The 23,793-nt window shown below is 44.6% G+C and overlaps 1 protein-coding gene across 2 annotated transcripts in view; it reads left to right on the top strand.

The window, feature by feature from the left end:
* Positions 1-23,793, top strand: part of LOC109920582 (oxysterol-binding protein-related protein 1-like) — a 198,949-nt gene that overhangs the window by 31,881 nt on the left and 143,275 nt on the right. For both annotated transcript variants that reach the window (XM_048595574.1, XM_048595573.1), the window contains exons 7-13: positions 2,583-2,727; positions 5,979-6,046; positions 9,189-9,233; positions 13,513-13,586; positions 13,723-13,786; positions 14,555-14,656; positions 16,309-16,434. In XM_048595574.1, the coding sequence (XP_048451531.1) occupies positions 2,583-2,727; positions 5,979-6,046; positions 9,189-9,233; positions 13,513-13,586; positions 13,723-13,786; positions 14,555-14,656; positions 16,309-16,434 (624 nt within the window). The remainder of the gene's footprint in view (positions 1-2,582; positions 2,728-5,978; positions 6,047-9,188; positions 9,234-13,512; positions 13,587-13,722; positions 13,787-14,554; positions 14,657-16,308; positions 16,435-23,793) is intronic.

Genomic DNA, 23,793 nt, shown 5'->3' with positions numbered 1-23,793 from the left:
CCCCGGTCTCGGGGTGAGAGTCATCTGTCTACAGCCCCGGTCTCGGGCTGAGAATTCATTGAAGTAGAAGTTGGTTGTTTAAGATGGAGATGAGGAGAAATGTCATAATTACATGAAAACTAAGAGGAGGAGCAGGCCATTCGGCCCATCGAGCTTACTCCACCATGATTGATCATTCCACTCCAGACCCTGTTCCTGCTTTCTCCCCCCTGCACTTCACAGAACATGGGAGGGAAGGTTACTTCTTCTCTGGAATGCCGTCTGAAGGGTAAGGGGCAGCTCCAGGGAGAGCACCAATGTCATTCCCTCCTGCTGCTTAATTTAAAAAAAATTTAAAAGTTAGTTTAAAAAAGAATTGTGAACCTCTGCCCTAACTGAATGCCCACACCGGCTGCGTTTCAGCGCAGGCCGCGTGCCGTCAGGGGGCGATTCAGCGCGGGCCGTGTGCCATCAGGGGCCGTTTCAGTGCGGGTCGTGTGCCGTCAGGGACCATCGAGCATCGTACAAGCACCGTTGTCCCTTTGATTGTTTGTTTGATTTCCACATGGTGAATGGGCTGTTGATTTCATACCCCTCTGGGTCATGGTGATGGGCACCCTCCCTATGTTACCTGCAGCCCCCACCCTTCATGCGTTTGGCACACTCGCCTTCATTGCCAGTCCTTTGAGTATAGGAGTTGGGGCGTCATGTTGAGGTCGTACACGACATTGAGGTCTTCTCTGGAATCTGTGTCCAGTTCTGGATGCCCTGTTATTGGAAGGATATCATTAAACCGGAGAGGGTTCCGAAAAGATTTACCAGGATGTTGCTAGGATTGGAGGGTTTGAGTTATAAGGAGAGGCTGGATTATCTGGGAAGTTTTTGACTGAAGCATAGGAGGTTAAATGGTGACCTTAAAGGGGTTTATAAAATCATGAGGGGCATAGATAAGGTGAATGACAGGTGTCTTTTCCCTAGGGTGGGGGACTAGTGGGTATATTTGTAAGGTGAGAGGAGAAAGATTTTAAAAAAAATGAGTCAGTTTTTTTTTTACACAGAGTCCTTCATGTGTGGAAGGAACTTCCTGAGGAAGTGGTGGATGTGGGTACAGTTACAACATATAAAAGACATGTAGATAAGTACATGAATAGGAAAGGTTTGGAGGGATATGGGCCAGGAACATTCAAGTGGGACTTGTTTAGTTTTGTATTACGGTTGGTATTGACTAGTTGGACTGAAGGGTCTGTTTCTGTGCTGACTCATATGACTCATACACAACATACCTGGAATAGGCATGTACTCTGAAACGCTGCCACCCACCCCTGAATTTCCTCTGGGCTCTACCCCATTCTTCAGACAGACATCGGGGCACTTTTTTATCTGGTTTCTTCCCCTCCAACCCAGCCCCAGATTCTCCTGCCATTAGTCTTCCTGGATGCTGACCATCCCGTGGCCAATCAGAATATGAATAGACCCTAATCGCTAAATTACCCGTCCAGTTTCTGTAGATGAGTCATACTGGACTTGAAATGTTATCTCTGTTTTTCTCTCTACAAATGCTGCCAGACCTGCTGAGTTTCTCCAGCACAGAATCATAGTGATCTCCAGCACAGCAAAGGGCCCTTCAGCCCATTGTGTCTGTGTCTGTCAATTACAGCCACCTATCTATTCCAATCCCATTTCCCAGCACTTGGCCAATAGCCTTGGCATTGCAAGAGCATATCTAAATACGATTTAATGTGATGAGAGTTTCTGCCTCTCCCACTCTTACAGGCAGTGAGTCCCAGATTCCTACCACCCTCTGGGTGAGAACATTCTTCCTCACATCCTGTCTAAGCATCCTGCCCTTTATCTTAAATCTATTACCCCTTGTTGGAGAGATCAATGACCAGGGGTCAAGTTACTTCCTGTCTACCCTATGTAGGCCCCTCATAATTTAATACATCTCGGTCACGTCGCCTGTCAATCTCCTCTGCTCCAAGCAAAACAACTGCAGTCTGTCCAATCTCCTCAACACTGAAACTCTCCAGGCCAGGCAACGTCCTGGTAAATCTCCTCTGCACCCTCTCCAGTGCTATTACATCCCTCCTAGAACTGAATGCATTACTCTCGCTGTGGCCTAACCAATGTTTTATACAGTTCAAGCATCACCTCCCTGCTCTTAAACCCTATGCCTCGGCCAATAAGGCAAGTATCCTTTACACCCTCTTAACCACTTTATACACACACCCCAAGGTCCCAGTAATTCTCAGTGCTTCACAGAGTCTTGCCATTAATCCTATAAGCCACAGTATTTTGCTGTTGTTCATAATTTCTAACCAGTCTCCTTTTGTCCCACCACCTCCAATATATTTTTATCACTCAAAAAAGTTATTTAATTGTTTATATATCTTAGGCAGTGCAGAAGTGCTTTGGTGTTATCAGTGTCAGTCCAAGTGTTGGGTGGGGATGAACTCCAAACTTTGGGCTTAGAGGTGAGCGAACTGCCCACTGAGACACAGCTGACAATTTTTCCTGCACCTTGGGTGCGCGGTAGGTGTCTTGTAAAGCCAGTGTTTAACTTGCTGCTGTAGAAATGTAAACTGGAGTTTCATTGTTCTCAGCTGAACAAGTCGAATCCACCCAACATCAACTGCGTCGACAAGCTGGGGAATACTCCGTTACACTGTGCAGCTTATCGAGGACAGAAAGCGGCCGTAATTAAACTTCTCAAATGTGGCGCTGATCCCAGTATCGGGAACAACAACGGTAGGTAGCAGTTAAAAACGATGAATGCAAGAAGTAGATGTATGCCATTTGGCCCCTCAAACCTGTTCCACCCTTCAACTGGATCACGGCTGGTCTCCTACCTCAGGTCCACATTTGTGCACTATCTCTATTATCCCTTATCTCTCTAAGGCCCTAAAATTGAGTACATTGAAGAAAGTCTAAAGGGGGGACCTGGTTGATACAAGAATTATGAGCAACATAGAGAGGGAGGAACCTTTTCTTTTAGTATAGGGGTCAATAACTGTGGAGGGGGAAGGGGCACAGTTCAGGTTTAGAGGGGATTAGAGGAAATTGTTTTTCACCCAGAAGGTGCGAGTATCTGGAACTCAAAGGATGGAAGAGGTGGCCACATGCCCATATTTGGATGAGAACTAGAAATGCCAGAGAATAGAAAGCTACAGTTCAAGTGCTGGGAAATGGGATTGGAATGGATAGATACTTGATCACCAGCATGGAAATGATGGGCTGGAGGCTCTTTATCCATGCTGTAAAAATTCTGACTGATGACCCACAGGTCTTGGTGCGGAGGGGTGGGGGCAGTCAGCGGGTGGTGTGGTGTGAGAATTACAAAGGTTCACAGCCCGCTGAGTGAAGAAATCTCTCCTCGTCTCAGTCCAGATTGGCTTGAAGCTCTTATCTGTGTCTCTTATCTTTGTTCTCAATACTGACCCTATCGAACCCAAGAAACTTACAAGTTTCAATGAGCTTACATCTGTTTCTTTAACATTTAAGGGAATACAGGCCCAGTCTGTTAGAACTCTTATGTACTGCAATCCTGCAAACCCAGGCACCAGTTCAGTGAACCTTAAGTGCTCTCTCTGACTTTTATATTAACTTCAAACTAACAACTCCTCTGGGTATTAGTGACTAAAGTGCACTTTAAAATTTAATTAATAAAATTAATTCTAATTGTGACTGAAGCCTGGTGAATAAGGAGTTTACTTTTCAGCTCAATTTGAGGTTTTTGTTTATGACTGGAATGATTCTTTTGATATTCACTCATGGGATGTGGGCATCGCTGGCTGGGTCAGCATTTATTGCCCATCCCTAATAGACCCATCGTGCTCTTAGAGAGGGAATTCCAGGATTTTGATCAATGGTAACCCCCAGGATGTTGCTAGTGGGGGCTTCAGTGATGGTAACACCATTGAATATCATGGGGCAGTGGTTAGATGTTCACTGCCTGGCATTTGTGTGGCACGAATGTTCCTTGCCACTTGTCAGCCCAAACCTGGATATTGTCCGAATCTTGTTGCATTTGAACACGGACTGCTTCAGTATCTGAGGAGTCATGGTGCTGAACGTTGTGCCATCATCAGTGAACATCCCATTTCTGACCATATGATGGAGGGAAGGTCATTGAAGCAGCTGAAGATGGTTGGGCCTAGGACACTACCCTGAGGAACTCCTGCAGAGGTGTTCCTGGAGCTGAGATGACTGACCTCCAACAACCGCGACCATCTTCCCATGTGTCAGATATGACCCCAATCACTAGAAAGTTTGCCCCCGATACCCATTGATTCCAGTTTTGCTAGGGCTCCTTGATGCCACACTCAGTCGAATGCAGCCTTGATGTCAAGGGCTGTCACTCTCACCTCACCTCTGGAATTCAGCTCTTTTGTCCATGTTTGAACCAAAGCTGTAATGAGATCAGGAGCTGAGTGGCCCTGGTGGAACCCAAACTGGGCGTCACTGAGCAAGTTATTGCTGAGCAGGTGCTGCTTGATAGCGCTGTTACTGACACCTTCCATCACTCAACTGATGATTGAGAATAGACTGATGGGCGGTAATCGGAAAAGCTGGATTTTTCCTGCTTTTTGTGTACAAGATATATCCAGGCAATTTTTCACATTGTCAGGTAAGATGTCATTACGGTAACTGTACCAGAAGAGCGTGGCTAGGGGAGCGGCATGTTCTGGAGCACAAGTCTTCAGTACTATTGCCAGAATGTTGTCAGGGCCCATAGCCTGTCTGGTATCCAATGTCTCCAACAGTTTCTTGATATCAAGACATTGGTTAAGCCACTTTTAGAATACTACGTTCAATTCTGGCCACCCTGCTATAGGAAGGATGTTGTTAAATTAGCAAGGATACAGAAAAAAATTTACAAGGGTGTTGCTGGGACTAGAGGGTTAATATGGATAGGCTGGGACATTTTTCCCTGAAGCATCAGAGGCTGCGGGGGTTGACGTTATAGAGGTTTATAAAAATCATAAGGGGCATGGATAGGGTGAATAGACAAGGTCTTTTTCTTAGGGTAGAGGAGTCCAAAACTCGAGGGCATAGGTTTAAGGTGAGAGGGGAAAGATTTAAAAGGGATGTGATGGGTGGCACAGTGGCTCAGTGGTTAGCACTGCTGCCTCACAGTGCCAGGGACCCAGGTTCTATTCCACCCTCGAGTGACTATCTGTGTGGAGTTTGCACAGTCTCCCTGTGTCTGCGTGGGTTTCCTCCCACAGTCCAAATGTGCAGATTAGCCAGATTGACCATGCTAAATTGACCATTGTGTCCAGGAATGTGCAAACTAAGTAGATTGTCTAGGGGAAATGAGGTTACAGGGATTGGGTAGGGGGTGCGTCTGGGTGGGATGCTGTTTGGAGGGTCAGTGTGGACTCGATGGGCCAAGTGGCCTGCCTCCACACCATAGGGATTCTATGCTGTGCTGGGCTCTTCCATCATTGATGATGGGGATATTTGTGGAGCCCCTTCCTCCAGTGAGTTGTTGAATTGTTCACCACCATTCACAACTGGATGTGGCAGGACTGCAGAGCTTAGATCTGTTGGTTGTGGTCTCTGACTATCACTTGCTACTTATGTTACTTGGCATGTAAGTAGTCCTGTTTGGTAGCTTCACCGAGTAGGCACCTTTTTTGTGGTATGTCTGGTGCCGTACCTGGCATGTCGTCTCTCCATTGAACCAGCGACAGTATTGGAGACTGAGGGGTGACCTTATAGAGGTTTATAAAATCATGAGGGGCAAGGATAGGGTGAATGGCCAAGGTCTTTTTCCTAGGGCGTGGGAATACAAAACTGGAGGGCATAGGTTTTAGGTGAGAGGGGAAAGATTTAAAGGGCGCAAGGGGTAACTTTTTCACACAGAGAGTGGTGTGTATGGAATGCGCTGCCAGAGGAAGCACTCTGGGATTCCAGCCCACGACTGGCCCTTACTTTTTCACCCATTAATCTAAAGTGACAGAATCTTCTAATCACTTGTTTATTTTCTCTGATAGACCAAGTGCCATTGGATCTGGCTCGAGGGACAGAAATCAAACAAATCCTCAGTGGAAAATCAAGCAAGGTGTGTCTGTCCATCCTGAAAATTTTTTAGTAGAACCAGTTTTAGTCAGTATAACTCTGGAAACTATCCTGAGATTGGCGGTATGAAAGCAGTAGGCTATGTACCATGAGCATCTGAGGAGCAGGACAGTCACTGTTTCAAGCTGAAACCCTTTGTCAACGTTTCGGGTTGAAACCCTTCATTACGCCTGGGAAGGGGGAGGGGAGCCCAGAAATAAATAGAGGGAGGGGGCTCGGGCTCGGGCTCGGTGTAGGGTAGGTGAGATGGAGATAGGTGAATGCAGGTAGGGGGTTATTGTGGTTGGTCAGTGGAAAGGGTTTACATAAACTGCAGGGAGGAACAACACCTAATATTTCGCCTTGAGAGCGTACAGCCCAATGGCCTGAATATTGACTTCACTAGCTTCAAAATCTCTCCTCCCCCAACCTGTCCATCTTCCTAATCACCTATCTGCTCCATCCTTCCCACTGACCAACCACAATCACCCACTTCCTGCAGCCACCTATTTCCATTCCTCCATCCCACCTACCCTCCCCCCACCCTCTATTTATTTCTGGGCTCCTCTCCCCCTCCCCAGGCGTAACGAAGGGTTTCAACCCGAAACGTTGACTTTCCTGCTCCTTGGATGCTGTGTGACCGGTGCTTTTCCAGCTGCACGTTTATTGACTCCAGCTTCCAGCATCTGCAGACCCTATTTCTCCAAGGCTGTGCATCATCCAGAATGACAGGGGGTTTGGGGGCCTCCCCTGATTCTGTGGTGAACATTTGTTCCTCGGTGGACAGAGCTAAAACAGATGATATGCCAGGATTACATGGTTAAGACAGTAAGGTGTAATAGCAGAAAGAGACTGTTCGGCCCATTGAATCTGAATCAGCGAGATTGTGGCTGAACTGATAATGCTTGACTCTACTTTGCTGCCTTTTCCCCATTACCCTTGATTCTGTCACTGACTAAAAATCTGTTTATCTCAACGTGGAATATACCCAGCCTCGACATCCCTCTGCAGTTAAAAAAGAATTCCACAGATTCTCCAACTTCTAGAGAAGAAATTCCTCCTGTCTTAAATGGGCAGCCCCTTATTCTGAGATTATTCCCTTTGGTCCTAGACTGTCCCCCAAGGAGGAACAACCTTGTTTGTGGGACTAATTTGCTTGCTGTGTTCACTACAGTATAACAGTGATAATACTATGAAAGTACTTTGTTGGCTGGAAAGTGCATTGGGGTGTCCAATAGATGTGGAAGAAGCTATGTCACTGGAAATCTCTTTTCCCTTCATTTTCTCCTTTTCCGCTTTGTCACCCTCACCAGTCTTCACACTTCATATATAGTTTATCCAGGACTGTTCACATCTCCGCTGCTGTTCCAGTGAGAGCTTTGAAATCCACCTGAGTGTGCCAAAGGGACCTTGGTTTAACATGTCATCTGAAACGGACAGTGTTGAACACACAAGGCACTGGCATAAGTAACAATTTTTGTTACGTTATGTGGTGAACTCCTTGTAAAAATCCAGTGTTTTAAAAAATTGGTTGAGACAAGGTTGTTGCTGGCAAGGCTATTATTTATCTGCCATCCCTACCTGCCATTGAGAAAGTGGTGGTGAGCCACTTTTTCTTGAATACAACTGTGGACCACAGTGCTGTTGGCCTGGAGTCTCGTGTAGGCCAGACCAGGTAAGTACAGCAGAGTTCCCTCGCTAAGGGACATTATTGAACCAGATGGGTTTTTTCAAGGTGATTGCATTAATAATAATCTTTCAGAGATCTGGAGCACACTCAATAAGTCAAATGTTCTCCTTATGTTCTATGATAATTCTATGATTCTGCTTCTATGCCTGTAGTGATAACTTTGAGCTGTTAAAACTATGAATTACTAGCAGATCTTTCAAAAGTGCATAGTCATAGAGTCACAGAGACGTACAGCACAGAAACAGATCCTTTGGTCCACCTTGTCCATGCTGACCAAATATCTGAAATTAATCTAGTCCCATTTGCCAGCATTTGGCCATATCCCTCTAAACCCTTCATGTTCATGAATTAAATTGGATGCCTTTTAAATGTTGTAATTGTATCAGCCTCCTCCACTTCTTCTGACAGCTCATTCCATACACGCACCACCCTCTGCGTGAAAAAGTTGCCCCTTTTAAATCTTTCCCCTCTCACCTTAAACCTATGCCCTCTAGTTTTGGACTCCCCCACCCTGGGGAAAAGACCTTGGCTATTCATCCTATCCATACCCCTCGTGATTTTATAAACTTCTAGAAAGTCATCCCTCAGCCTCTGGCGCTCCAGGGCGAAGATCCCCAGGCCATTCAGCCTCTCTCTCTATAGCTGAAACCTTTCAACCCAGGTAACATCCTTGTAAATCTTTTCTGAACCGTTTCAAGTTTCACAACATCTTTCCTATAGCCGGGAGACCAGAACTGCATGCGGTATTCAAACGGTGGTCCATTAATGTTCTGTACAGCCACAATATGGCCTAGATTGTTAATACAGAGACCCAGATAACGTTCTGGGGACCCAGGTTTGAATCCCGCCATGGCATATGGTGGAATTGAATTCAATAAATATCTGGAATTAAGTATCTAACAACGACCATGAATCCATTGTCGATTGTCAGAAAAACCCATCTGGTTCACTAATGTCCTTTAGGGAAGCAAACTGCCATCCTTCCCTGCTCTGGCCTATATGTGACCCCAGACCCACAGCAATACTGCCCTCTGGGCAATTAGGGATGGGCAATAAATGCTGCCTAGCCAGCGATGCCTTTCGTCCCATGAATGACTAAAGGAACATGACCTCCCTACTCCTATAATCAATGCTCTGACCAATAAAGCCAAACGCTGCCTTCACTACCCTGTCTATCCGCAACTCCACTTTAAAGGAACAATAAAACTGCACCACAAGGTCCCTTTGTTCAGCAGCACTCGGCAGGACCTTACCACTAAGTGTATTAGTCTGAGACAAAAACAGAAATTGCTGGCCAAACTCACCAAGTGTGGCAGTATCTGTGGGAAGAAAGCAGAGTTAACATTTTGAGTCCAGTGAGTCTTCATTAGAATGACCTGAAATAGTTGTTTTAAGAGGTATTTTCTTTAAAACAGGAAAGTGACGAAATTGACGGCAAGTTTATTGTTCTTTGCAGGGGATGTACAAAAAGGTGCACAGATTTGAAGGACCGCTTCTTAAGGTAACAGTTTTCTCTGTTCGAGAGAGACAGTTTGTAAATTTTGATGGAACCTCAGCAGCTCAATTGAAAGGAGCAGTGCTCTCCTGGTTTAAAATTCCGGGAGGTTAGTGGGGATATGTGTAGGTTCAGCTGCTGTGGATGCAGGGTCATGGAGCGAGGAAGATAATTTCTGGACATGGCCCATGTGTCTGTGAGATCTTGCAATGAATTTCCGTTTTCTCATTTGTGTGCAAGAGTTAAAAATATATCAAAAGGCTGTTGTGCTTAAATTTTAAAATGTTGAGACAATTTCATTCCCTGATGACTGTTGAATTTTGTATCAAATTATTAAATAGTTGAACATCAATCTGCTTGACCTGCAGTTCAGCTGGAATGGGAGAGGAATATTTGGGGATGGTCCTTCCCTTGTTTGTTTTTGTGATCTGGGCACCACTGGCTAGGCCATTTATCACCGATTCCTAGTTGCCCAGAGGGCAGTTAAGAGTCAACCACATTGCAGTGGGTCTGGAGTTGCATGTAGGCCAGACCAGGTAAGGATGGCAGTTTCCTTCCATATTAGTGAACCAGATGGGTTTTCTTGACAATCAACAATAGTTGTTGATTAGACACTTAATTCCAGATTTTTATTGACTTCAGCCCATGTTGACAGAACATGACCTTGTTCTCTGGATTAATAGTCTAGCCATAACACCACCAGGTCATCACCTCCCCCTGAAATATCACACACAAATTTCAGTGGGCTGAGAAGTGGCAAGTAACATTCACACCACACAAATTCAAGGCAATGATAATATGGAAGAAGAGACAGGCTAACGACTACCCCTTGACATTCAGTGGTGTGACCATCATTTAATGTCCCTTCGGGTTACCATTGATGAGGAACTGGACTCTCCACAGAAACACAGTGGCTACAAGAGCAGGTCAGAGGCTATGAATCCTGCAATGAGTAACTCACCTCCTGTCTCCCCAAAGCCTATCCATCATCGACAAGGCACGAGTCAGGAGTGTGATGGAATACTCCCCACTTGCCTGGATGGTGCAGCTCCAACAACACTCAAGAAGCTTGACACCATCCAGGACAAAGTTTGATTGGCACTACATCCACAAACATCCACTCCTTGCCTAACTGATGTTCAGTAGCAGCAATGTGTACTATGTACAAGATGCACTGCAGAAATTCACGGAGGCTTCCCAACTTATGACCACTTCCATCTAGAAGAAGGAAGACACCAGATACCTGGGAACACCACCCCCTGCAAGTTCGCTTCCAAGCCACTGACCATCCTGTCTTGGAAATATATCGTTGTTCCTTCAGTGCCACTGTGTCAAAATCCTGGAATTCCCTCCCTCGGGGCATTGTGGGTCAACCTACAGCACATGCCCAGCAGTGGTTCAAGAAGGCAGCTCACCCCCACCCAAATAAGTAGGACAATAAATTCTGGTCTGGGCACTGGTGCCCACACCCTGTGATGGGGAAAAAAAGACTTATGTGCTGTGTTCCCTACATTATAACAGTGACTATGCTACAAAAAAGTACTTGATTGGCTGTAAAGCGCTTTGAGACATTGCAGAAGGACACAAACTAATATTTGTGGTGTATATATATGTAGGGGACCTGATCAAGAAAGGCCTCAGATGCTACTAAAAGTGGCCATGTGCTTGATTGTAAGGAGCATAGCTGTAGATTGGAGGAAAATATCCAAGGACTGGTCAGATGGGCAGGAAATGATAAATGTAATTCACCCTGGAGGTGATAAATTTGGGGAGGTCCAACAAGGCAAAGAAACATCCAGTAAGTGGGAGAATACTGAGGGGCGTGGAGGAGATGAGGGACTTCTGACAAAATGTCAATAGATCCCTTAAGGACAGGATAAAATGGTTACAAGGGAACATGGAATCCTTTCCTTTCAAAGCTGAGGTACAATGCATCATGAATGGTGGAGCAGGTTTGAAAGGCCGAATGGCCTACTGCTGTCTCCATTTTTGTTTTTGTTTTTGTTTTTGTTTCTGTTTCTGTTATCCTTGAGCTGTTTAAATCAATACTTAGACCACAACCTGAGCACTGTGAGCAGCCTGGTCATTTCATAACAGAAAGGTTGTTTTTTTTTTTAAAATAACCCCACATTGTAAAGTTGCCATTTCCCAGAGGACCCACGGGCTGCCCCCTTATCAGAGAGAGAGACAGAGAGAGAGAGAGGGGGGGGGGGGGGATGGGATGGGATGGGATGGGGGTGTTGCAGGGGTGCGGTCAACTGGTAGTGGTTTAACCTGAGGGTCACCACGCCCCAGGCGAGGAGTGAGGTTGAGAAAGTGGGACCTTTATGGTAACCTCAGTGAGTGCAGAAATTGGACCCATGCTGTCGGTGTCACTCTGCATTACAAACCTGTCATCCAGCCAACTGAGCAAAGGCTGTAGTTATACCAGTGAGGGTATAGTGGTGATATATAAGGAACTTGCCAGGACTGGAAAATTGAAACAATGAAGAAAGAATGGATAGGCTGGGGTTGTTCACCTTGGAACAGAGGAGTCTGAGGGCTGATCTAATTGAGATGGACAAAACGGTAAGGGGCTTGGAAAGATGGGAAGGACTGACTGACCTTTCTACAGAGGTCAGTGACTAGAGAGCATGAATTTAAAGTGATTGCTAGAAAGATTAGAAGCAAGATGAACAAAATACTTTCCACCCAGAAGGTGGTATATATCTGGGAACTCACTGCCTGAAAGTGTAGCGGAAGCCAAAACCCTTGATTTGTTAAAAACCCATCTGGGTTTGCACCTTGGGTCCTGTGACCCTGTGGGGCTATGACCTTGATGTTGGAGATTGGCATTAGGCTGGCTGGTTTTCAGCCACCACAGACTCCATTGAATCGAGTTATCTTTCTTTCTTATGCTGATGTGCTTCAGTAAATGTGTGTATAAATGCCATGTAGCCGGTCACTATTACAGTGTGCATCTATCAGCCATGAGCCTGTCTCCCAATACATTGATTCAATGCCAAATATATTCAGAATCAAACACCTGATTGATGTGTGGCGTTGCTGTTAGCACGACAGAAGAATAAAGGTGGCATGATAAAGTTAAAGCCAAACGTTTGGAGAACAACAGAACGGGAGGAGGCCTTTCAGCCCCTCTAGTTTGTTCTCGTGTCCACAAAGATCATGCCTGATCCCGTACTTCAGAATCACAACAGTGTGGAAACAGGCCCTTCAGCCCAACAAGTGCACACCAACCCTCGGAGCATCCCACCCAGACCCATCTGGCGTAACCCACCTAATCTACACATCCCTGAACACTAGAGGCAATTTAGCATGGCTAATCCACCTACCCTGCATATTTTTGGACTGTGGGAGGAAACCGGAGGAAACCCACACAGACATGGGGAGAATGTGCAAACTCCACACAGACAGTCGCTGGAAGGTGGAATTGAACCCAGGTCCCTGGTGTGGTGATACAGCAGTGCTAACCACTGAGCCACCGTGCTGCTACCTGAACTATCTCTATTGCTCAGATCCTTACCCCTAAGTTCAAGTTGACTCCAGCCTCGGAGCAGAGAGTGCAGGTATCCACTCTGCCTTTGAGTGAGGACACACTTGTTAACGTCACCCACAACTGTGTGGTTCAGATTTGAAGGTTCTGGACTCCCCTACCACCGACCTTCCACCCCCCCCCGCCACCAGAGCAAATAGTTTCTTTCAATTGACCCCAGCAGCTCCTTTAAATCACCTTAAACCTCTCAATTAGATTATTACTTAGTTTTTGAGCCAAGCTAGGGCTCTTGTGATGGAATGGTAGTTCCCCTCCCTCTGAGCTAGGAGGCTCAGGTTCAAGTCCCACCTGGTCCAAAGGTGTGTAGTAGCTTCTCTGAACAAGTTAAATAGGAAATATCTACAAAGCGAGGCTACATAGCCTGTCCTTGTGATTAAGCCGTTTTTGCCCTCTGCTGGACTCTGTGATATTGCTGCCAAAACAGAGCAGGTCAGGAAGGGTGTGTGAAGACAGAGTTAACATTTTAAGTCAATGACCCTTCATCATCACTGGTCATCTTTCAATCCTGAAAAGTCATTAAGTTGTAATGTTAACCTTGGTGTTTTTCTCCAAAGCTGCTGCCTGACCTGCTGAGTTTTCCCAATATTATGTATTTTTATTAAGTATTGTGTCTTTTTATTTCTGGTTTCTAGCCTCCACAGCCTTTGATTTTGTATTAGTGCACCTCCACTATCATAGTGAGAAAACCATGTTCTTCTTTTACAATAATTCACATCTATTTTGTTTTTCCAGCGTAGCCGTTTTTTTGGCTGGAATATGGTTTGGGTAGTTTTGGAACATGGAGTACTGTCATGGTTTCACAATCAGTAAGTGTGAACACATTATACGTGGAGTGACAAAATTACATTTCTTTGTCAGTAGAACAAAGGTTTCAATTCCTCCTGCAACACCCCCCTCACTCTGTCTCTGTCTCTCTCTCTCTCTCTCTCTCTCCTTTTGAAGGTCAGATGCGAAAGCTGATGTTTACCGACAAGGTTGCAAGAATCTAACACAAGCTGTTTGTACAGTAAGATCTGTTTAATCATTGCCTTTAAGTGATAGAACGGTCACAGCATGGAACAATAGGAGGCTGTCTAGCAAGTCCCACTCCCCTGCCTTTTCATGTAGCCCAGTTGCCAAACCTGCTGGGTTTATTCCGAGTCAGAAGTCACACAACACCAGATTATAGTCCAACAGGTTTATTTGAAATCACGAGCTTTTGGTGTGCTGTTCTTTTGTCAGGTGAAGTTTGTTTCAGCAATTTCTGTTTTTATTTCTGATTTCTGGCACCAACTGTTCTTTTGTCTTCCCCTCCTGGTGTTTATCCAATTCCCTCTTGAAAGCCTCCAACAACTCTGTAAAGGTGTGCATTCAAGACCCTGATCACCCACTGTGTGGAAATGTTGCTCCTCATTCGTAGCAGGTTCAATAGTCCAAATGGCCTTTTGCCGCTGCTTTGGGAGCACAGTTGGGAGATGAAGGGAAAATCATTTAGGACTGAGCTGAAAAGTAATTTCTTCACGTGTTTGGGAATTCTATAACCATGAGAACTGTAGATTCTCCATGGTTGGACATAACTAGTGCTGAGACACACAGATCTTTGATCTATTGGCAATTTGAGGGATGGGGGTGTGGGTGAGACAGTTGAAGCCCAAGGTCAGCCAGGATTGTATTGATTTCTGGAATAGGCTCGTTGGGTCAAGAGGTCTACTCCTCCTTGGAGACTCCCGACAGATGGTGTTGAATTTTAGTTATTTTCACAGATTTCTCATTTTCCAAATGTTTTATCACCAAGGTTAAAGGAGCAGAGGAAAGAGTCCTTTCAATCAAGTGCTTTGATGACAGTATCTACATCTTTAAAGTGCACCCAAAAGATGTTCCTGCCCAAACAAGTAAAGTGAGTACTCCAATATGGAATAAAAGTCTGTTGGCCACTGCCTTATGGTGTGCATAAGAAGTTTTTAAGATGTAGCATTGTGCAGAACCCTGGTTTGTAAGGCGTTCAATCGTTTCTAGTGTCTCAGATGAATTTCTACCCTTTCACTTCCCTTCCAGAAATGATAGTGATTCCCTTGTCTTCACGTTCGATCTATCTATTCAACAAATCACCGCTGCCATTTCCACCATCTCCAGCAGGATCCTGTTACCAAACACATCACCCCCTCCGCCGTCAGCAACCTGCAGGGCACATTCTCGCTGTCACATCCTGATCTAATTCTGTATCATCAGACAGTGTGATTCCTGTCCCCACCACACTTCCCTGTTGGCATTCACAGGTGATACAGCACCTGTCCTTTCACCCCCTTCCTTGGGCCAAAAACACTCCTTCCAAGTGAACCCCGGTCAACTTGATACAGTTTCACATTTGGCCACCTGTTTGTGCTCCTCATGTAATATTCTATTCATTAGTTCTGTTTTGCTGTCTTCCTTTGCTGCCTGACCTGTTAGCTATTTGTTTTTAATCAGCAATAGCAGGTTACCTGTTCAGTATAACCTTGCTGTTTGTGGGATCTTGCTATGCGCACATTGGGCACACCACTTCCTCTGGTACCATAATGATTGCACTTCAGGAAACCTTCACTGGCCGTAAATTCCTGTGGGTCGTGAAAGGCGCTAAATAAATTCAAACTCCTCCTTTAACATTTTAATTGTGACTCTCCTACATGAAGGTGGTGCTGGTTACAAAAATGTTTCAAGATCCAGTTGGATTTATTTCAATGCAATCTCACAGAAGAACACAGCACAGAAGGAGGCCATTTGGCCCATCATATCTGCACTGGTCAACAAAGATCTGACTTCACAAGTCTCACTTGCCAGCTCACAGTCCCAAGCCCTGGAGCCTATGACAATGTAAACGGGTATCTAGGTAGTAATCACAGAAAGGTTACAGTGCATGAGGTGGTCATTCAGCCCATCGAGCCTGTGCCAGCCCTCTGCAACTTAGCTGGTCCCTCTCCCCCCGCCCTTTCCCTGCAGCTCAGCCAGATATTTTCCCTTCAGCTGCTTTGCCAATTCCATTTTGTAAGCCACAATTGAACCTACCCCGACCACAGTCTCAGGCATTGCATTCCAGACCCTAACCATTCGCTGTGTAAAAGGGAAAAATATTTGCTCAGATATCCTTTGGTTCTTTTGCCAATTATTTTTAAATTGGTGTCCTGTTTCTCAACCCTTCCATCAGTGGGAACAGTTTCTTCCTCTCTGCTGTGTCCAGACTCCTCATGACTTTGGATATCAAACAGCTCCTATCCAGGAGGACAGCTCCGGGCATTGTAAACTATCCAGGTCTCTGGATTACTTGTCCAGTAATAGAACTAGACCACATGCAGTTAGAAATCTGTTTAAAAAATGTGCAAGGTAGATTTGCATAATAATAATGAAGATTTGGCCATTGTAGTGAAGCATCTGCTTTGTAAATTTAATAGCCTTATATTGTATGATTGATTTTCAGTGTTTGGTAACCTTTGTACTGTTTCAGATACTGACATTTCACTATGTTATTTGCTTTGACCAACTAATTCTGGAATTTCTTTTCTGTTTTGTTTATAGAAATGGCTTCAAGCAATAGAAGAACATTCTGCCTATAGCACTCACTACTGCTCCCCCGATCAGTTCAGTGATGATGATGAAGATGAAAATTTAGCTTCTGTTGAGTCTCTGCAGGAATCATTCCAGGTGCTTTTTAAGTCACTAAACTGTGTGTCTTGTAGATGGTGCACGCTGCTGCAACTGAGCGTCAGTGGTGGAGGGAGTGAATGTTTGTGCATGTGGTGTCAATCAAACGGGCTGCTTTGTCCTGGATGGTGTCAACCTTCTTGAGTGTTGTTAGAGTGCACCCATCTAGGATTTTGACCCAGGAACACTGAAAGCCTCGCAATATATTTCCAAGTATGGGATAGTAAGGATTGGCAGGGCAGGGCCAAGGTACTGAATGGCTGACTGATGTTCCCAATGCGTCTGTGAACAAATATTTGTTTGTAATGCTATGGCAACTCACCAAGCCTTCTCCAACTGCACCTGCAAAACTCTCAACAACTTCCACCCAGAAGGACAAGGGCAGCAGATATATGGAAACCCCACCACCTGAAAGTTCCACTCAGAGCCACACGGTGATATACTTAGAAATATATCACCGTTCCTTCACAGTCAGAGTCATACAGCGCAGAAACAGACCCTTTGGTCTAACTTGTCCATGCTGACTGTATGTCCCAATCTGACCAAGTGCCATTTGCCAGCATTTGCCCCTATCCCTCTAAACCCTTCAATTCATGTACCCATCCAGATGCCTTTTAAAGGTTGTAATTGTACCAGCCTCCACCACTTCCTCTGGCAACTTGTGCCATACACGCACCACCCTCAGCGTGTAAAGGTTACTCCTCAAGTCCTTTTTAAATCTTTCCCCTTTCACCTTAAACCTATGCCCCCTTGTTTTGGACTCCTCTACTCTGGGAGAAAGACCTTGGCTATTCACTGTACCTATGCCCCTCATGATTTTATAAACCTCCATAAGATCACCCCTCAGCCTTCGACCCTGTTGCGAGATCAAAATCCTGGAATTCCCTCCCGAATGGTATTCTGAGTTTTCTGACACCCCAAGGCCTGCAGCAGTTCAAGAAGATGGCTGTCACCTTTGCCAGGGCAGTTAGGGATGGACAAGAACAGCTGGCCTAGCTAGCAATGCTCATAGGCCAGGAACAAATATTTTAAAATTCCCGATAGGTTAATCAAATGGAGTTGCTGTCGTGGGATTTGATCCCATTGTCTCTAAGAGGTCTCAGAAATTAGGGACGTTACCATGACCCCACAAACTCTCTCCACGTAGTGTGCCTTTCAGAATCATGTTGCCAGTGTAACTTTGGCATTGTCAGGATTATTTAGCAATTGTTCAATCACTGAATCACACATAGCGTTGGACCCTATGTTCTGAGATGCCCAAGTGTGGGCTGGTCGAGTATAGTCGGTTCTCTGCTTGTTGCAAACAGCCAAAGGGATATGCTGTTTGATACAGTCCACTAGATGCTAGGATGAACGATTTACAAACTTGGCTCACACTGTCATTGAAATTCCTACGCCATATTAAACATTTGCGAGAATTAGACAGAATACCTGTTCAGGTTGATGGCAACATCCATTTGGTGTTGAAGACCTCTGTGACTGCGTGATGGCAGTATAAAACGACTAGCTGTACTTGTTGCTCATATTGTGATACAGCTTATCTTTCCGGGATGATCTGAGGTAGTCTGAGCACTTTAAGTTCATTTATATGTTTGCGCAAAGGACAGGGCAATGATCTGATCGGGGTTGCTGAAAATCCCCACTTCTGACCTTATGTTGGAGGGAAGGTCATCGATGGAGCAGCTGAAGGTAGTTGGGCCTAGGACAGCACTGTGAGGATCTCCCGCAGAGATGTCCTGGAGCTAAGGTGACTGACCGTTAACAACCCCAACCATCACCTTTTGTGCAGATATGACTCTAACCACTGATCCCCATTGATTCCAATTTTGCTAGGCCTCCTTGATGCCACACTTGATCAAATACAGCCCTTGATGTCAAGGGCTGTCACTCTTGCCTCACTGCTGGAATCAAAATCTCTTCACATAATTAGACTAAAGCTATAATCAGGTCAGGAGCTGAGTGATCCTGGTGGAACCTAAACGTCAATTATTAATTAAGTTAATAAAATCTGGAATCAAAACCTGATTTCTGTATTGGTGGCCACAAAGCTATAACCAGTTGTTGTAAAAACTCTATCTGATTCACTAATGTCCTTCAGGGAGGGAAACTGCCATCCTCACCTGGTCTGGCCTACATGTGACTCCAGACTCTCAGCAATGTGGTTGACACAACTGCCCTTTAAGGTGGGCTATCAAGGTCACTGAGTTCGACAGCAATTAGGGATGGGTAACAATGGCTGCCCAGTGATACCCACATCCCATAAGTAATTAAAGATAAATAGTTGTTATCCATTTACTAATATGTGTCACTGATGTTAACGCCGCCAGAAGGCCTTGTCTACTGGTGCTGCTGTGATCTGTGTGCACAGCGCCTCCCTCTGTTGGATAACTGTAACACTGCATTTGAAAATAACATTTTGGGAGCCTCCACCGCTGCTTATTAGATCAGTATATTTAAAATTTTTGGTAAATTCTTGTTTTGGCCTTTGTTTTCTTCCAAACTGCTGACTCAGTGTTTGCTTGCAGACTATCTTTCTCCCATGTTTGTCCTGAGAAGTTACAGTTTTAGGATAACTGCGACAGATTTAAATCAGAGATGAGGAGAAATTACTTCTGTCAAAGGGTCGTGAGTGTGTGGAATTCGCTCCCCTGGTGTGTTGTGAATGTTGGGACACTGAGTAAATTTGAGAAGGAGATAGACAGATATTTAATTAGTCATGGTTTGAAGAGAGCAGGCTGGAATGTGGAGTTGAGGCCAAGATGTGATCGGCTATGATTATATCAAAGGGAGCAGGCTTGAGGGGCTGAATGGCCTACTCCTGCTTATGTTCAATTAGAAATTGGAGCAGTGGTCAGCCATTCAGCCCTTCAATCCTGCATGTCTCCCACTACATCACTCCAGTTAGCAATCCTCTCACCACTGAAAACAGATGAAGTAAGGAGAAATGATCAGAATCCATCATCATTTCAAACACCTTTTATGTCATTTCTCACTTCACCTTCTCTTAATTGATATCTTTCTGGTAAACCTTCCTCTGCATTGTCTCTGAAGAATTCACATGCTTCTGAAAGTGTGGTTATCAGAATCCTCTAAAAGATGTAATTATATCTTTGTTACACTTTGACAACACCTCCCAATTCCAGCCTGCACTCTGTGCTCCTGCTTCAGGGACATCTAGATATGGATAGGGTGGTAGAAGAGATAGGAACATGGGAATTAGGAGCGGGATTGGGTAATTCAGCCCTTCAAACCTGCTCCACCATTTAACATGATCATGGTTGATCTTATCCTGATCTCGATTCCACTCTCCTGCCTGCTCTCCATAGCTCTTTATCCCGCTTTTCTCAGAAACATATCTATTTCTTGAACCTGTTGATTGATTCTGCTTCCACTGCACCCTGGGGCAGTGAGTTCCATAGCTTCTGAGAGAAGTAGTTTCTCCTCATCTCAGTTTTGAACGTACCTCATTTTACTCTATATCACTGCCTTCTTGTTTGAAACTGCCCCACAAGGGGAAACATCTGTTCAACGTTAACGTTATCAATCCCTTTTAACATTTTCATATACCTCAGTCAGATCCCCCTCCCCCGCCATTCTTATGAACTCTAGCAAATACAAGCCCAAGGTATTCAACCACTCCTCGTATGATGGCCCTTTCAACCCTGGAGTCAACCTGGTGAACTGCTTCCAACACCACCACTTCCTGACATGGGGATGAGAGCTAACCACTGAGCCACATTGAAAAAGAGTAGATTGAAAGATGGAAAGCAGCAGGAGCCCCTTCTTAGTGATGGTAAAGTAGCTGATCTGCGTTCAGAGATGGAAAATGGTCTGATTTTTCAGATAGTGCTGAGGTTGGGTGAGGCAGCAGTCGTGAACCCACAATAGTACTCTGATCATATATGTAAATGGATAGATCTCAGTCGAGTGAGGGACAGGTGCCAGTAGGAGTGACCCAATGGGCCAAATAGCCTCCATATGTGTTGTAGATGATACTATGAAAACTTCCATTGGTTCTACTTGTTCAGAAGTGAACATCTGTGAAGGAAGACTAGGGGGCACATTTTTAAGATGAGAGGAGAGAGAGTTTAAAAAGACATGGGAGGCAATTTTTTTACACAGAGGGTGTTTTGTGGGTGGAATGAACTTCCTGAGGAAGTGGTGGATGTGGGTACAACTACAATGTTTAAAAAAACATTTGGATAAGTAGATGAATAGGAAAGGTTTGGAGGGATATGGGCCAGCAGCAGGGAGATGGGACTAGTTTAGTTTGGGATTATGTTTGGCATGGACTGGCTAGACCGAAGGCTCTGTTTTCGTGCTGTATGACTCTATAACTGGAGCCAAAAATTTGGATTTCTGTGAGCATTAATCTCCCGATATGGAATTTGACAAGGTGACCTCCTTTTCGAAGCACATGCATGAACAGAGAGAGCTGCACGTTCATGTATGTTAGTCTTGAAGGTAGGGTCATACAGCATTAATCCAGGCCCTTCCATCCAACTTGACCGTGCTGACCGGGTTTCCCAAATCTGTCTAGTTCCATTTGCCTGCATTTGGTCCATATCCCTCTAAGCAAGTTATTAACATTGGTAACAAGACAAGTTAGGAATAAGAAGTTTTAAAGAAGGTCACAGGCAATGCAGGACTTCATGAAAGACATTTGAAAGGCATTTGAAAGCAAGGTCATTATACCAACCTGGAGAGATTTTATCTTAAACTATGCTGAATTGTTGTGATCTGGAACAGGTTGTCTAAAGGGTGGGTGAAGCAGCTTCAATAGAAATTTTCAAAAGAAAATTGGCGAAATGTTTGAACAGGAATATTTCTTTGGGCTGTGGGCTAAGAGCAGAGAGAATGGGGCTGATTGGATAGCTTTATCAAAGAGCCAGCAAAGACACCAAAGGACAAATGGCCTTTCTTTGTTATACGGTATCATAACAATAAAGTACGAACTATGAGCAGAAATAGGCCAGTCAGCCCTTCGAGCCTGCCTTCAGTAAGTCCATCTGTTTGTGACCTTGATTCCACATTTGTGCCTCCGTCCAATAACTTTGAGTCTCATAGTCCAGTATCTATCCAACCCCTGGCTTAAAAATATTCAGCCTCCACAAGAATTCCATGGACCCATAACTTCAAGCGATAAAATGGGTCCTTATCTCCAGCTTAAATGGGAGACCCCTTAATTTTTAAACTGTGTCCCCTGGTTGCATGTCTTTTGTTATTTGGTTTCCTACCACAGCGAGTTTGGGTTCAAGACGGACTGGTCGAGGAGAGGGCAAAGTTAAGTACTATCTCACTCTTAGACTTTAAGATATGCTATTTATGATGCATTAATATGAAATACATGGTAATTATTGATACACCAGACTCTGATCTAATAGTTACATTTGATATGGACTAATCTATATTCTTTGTCTGTTCATGTCAGTGTGTTCTTGAAACTCTCTAAAGTTCAGGTCTAATGTACTGTTGTTCATAATTTTAGTCTAGTTTGGTATTGTAGTGTCTGTTCTAACTCCACCCACACTGTGCTACTTATGCTCAGTGATGCGCAGTTCTGTGACATTGTTGCAAAGTTGCTCCAGGTTCCTGAAATCCTTGCACAGTGTTGGATCCCACAATAAGGAGACCATCCTCTCAAATCTGTAAAGTCCTGTCCAGATCGTAAATGATTCAATAAGATCACCAATCATTCCCCTAAACTCTAATGAGTATGGGCCCAGATTGGCCATCATGTGATAATGTACTGTGCAAAACCACACTAGAACATATGTTTGAAGTCGTACGACACCAGGTTATAATCCAACAGCATTATTTGAAGTCACAAGTTTAAGGACTTCTGACCTTGTCCACCCCAGTCCAACACTGGCACTTCCACATCAAAATTTTTGTTGGAATTGAGAAGTTTATAAAAGTGTCTTTTGTAACTTCAGTCGTTTGGAGAATTGAAAGCTGTATTTGTTCAGACAAATACAGCTGCTGCTCAGTAGATGTTTCGGCAAATAATCCATGGGTTGTAGTGTTTGAGCTGCCTGTCTAGTGCCAACAGATGATCAAGTCCCACCTTGTCACTGCCGCAATCATCCAGCTGCTGCCTGTTTGCAAAACCACTTTGGAACAACAGCAGCTGTTGCCTGTGTTTGTATCTTGCCCCCACTGTAGAAAGCTACCATTTACCTCCTCCATTCCAGCTGCAACCAAACGCGAGACATTTCTAAATATATTCTCTGAAAGTACCTGTATGATCAGTGATTTAATGTTGACAGTGACTTCAGGAAACTTTGGGTTGACCGGCAGCTGTATTTAACTAGACAAATATTGTTGACCTAAAATGTTTTAAGAGCTACATGCTTCTGTACTTCCAAAAAGTACTTAAGATTTTGCATGAGATGTATTGACTGATAGTAAACATGATGAGTTTTAGGCAATGCATTTCAGATTGACAAAACTCTGCATTTATTTAAAAGATCTCAATTCTTTTGCCAATTGCTCTTAATCTCTGGTTACCAACCGTTTTGCCAGTGGTAACAATTGTGCCTTATTTATTGGTTGAAGGCCCTCGTATTTCTGAACACATTTCCCGTCTCCTCTGCTGCAATGGGGACAATGCCAGCTTCTCCTGTCTTTCGAAATTCATTGAAGCCCCTTAAGCTTGGAAACATTTTGATAAATCTCCATGGCGCCCATCCTCCAAGATCTTGACATCCTTCCAAACCCACGACCACTTCTATCCAGAAGGACAAGGGCAGCAGATACATGGGAACACTACCCCATGCTAGTTCCCCTCCAAGCCACTCACCATCCTGACTTGGAAATATATTGCCGTTCCTTCAGTGTCACTGGATGAAAATCCTGGAATTCCCTCCCTAAGGGCATTGTGGGTCAACCTTCAGCACATGGACTGCAGCGGTTCAAGAAGGCAGCTCACCCCCACCTTCTCAAGGGGCAACTAGGGACGGGCAATAAATGCTGGTTCAGCCACAGTGACTCCCACACCCTGAGAGTGAATAAAAAAATCTTCCTGAAGAGGGACACTCAGCATTGACCACAATGTTTCAACAGAGGCCTGACCGGAGATTAATAAAGATTTAGCCTGCCCTCCCTGCATCTTAAAGTAAATCTCGGTTGTGTGGGGGAATGTCACCTTTTTCACACAAAAGGTATTCAAAATCTGAATCTTTATAACCATCTTCCTACTTTAAAAAGAAAGATTGAGGTTGGGAGTGAGGGGGAGCAATTGAAAATTGACGAAATCTATTGGCTAAGAGAATAAAGGGATAAGGCACAGATCATCAATGGTCTGAGATAGTAGGAACTGCAGATGCTGGAAAATCCGAGACAACAAGGTGCAGGGCT

The sequence above is a fragment of the Rhincodon typus genome, chromosome 4 (assembly GCF_021869965.1).
Source record: "Rhincodon typus isolate 14 chromosome 4, sRhiTyp1.1, whole genome shotgun sequence".
Classification (NCBI taxonomy): Eukaryota; Metazoa; Chordata; class Chondrichthyes; order Orectolobiformes; family Rhincodontidae; genus Rhincodon; species Rhincodon typus.
This window is presented reverse-complemented; position numbering and strand designations above follow the sequence as displayed.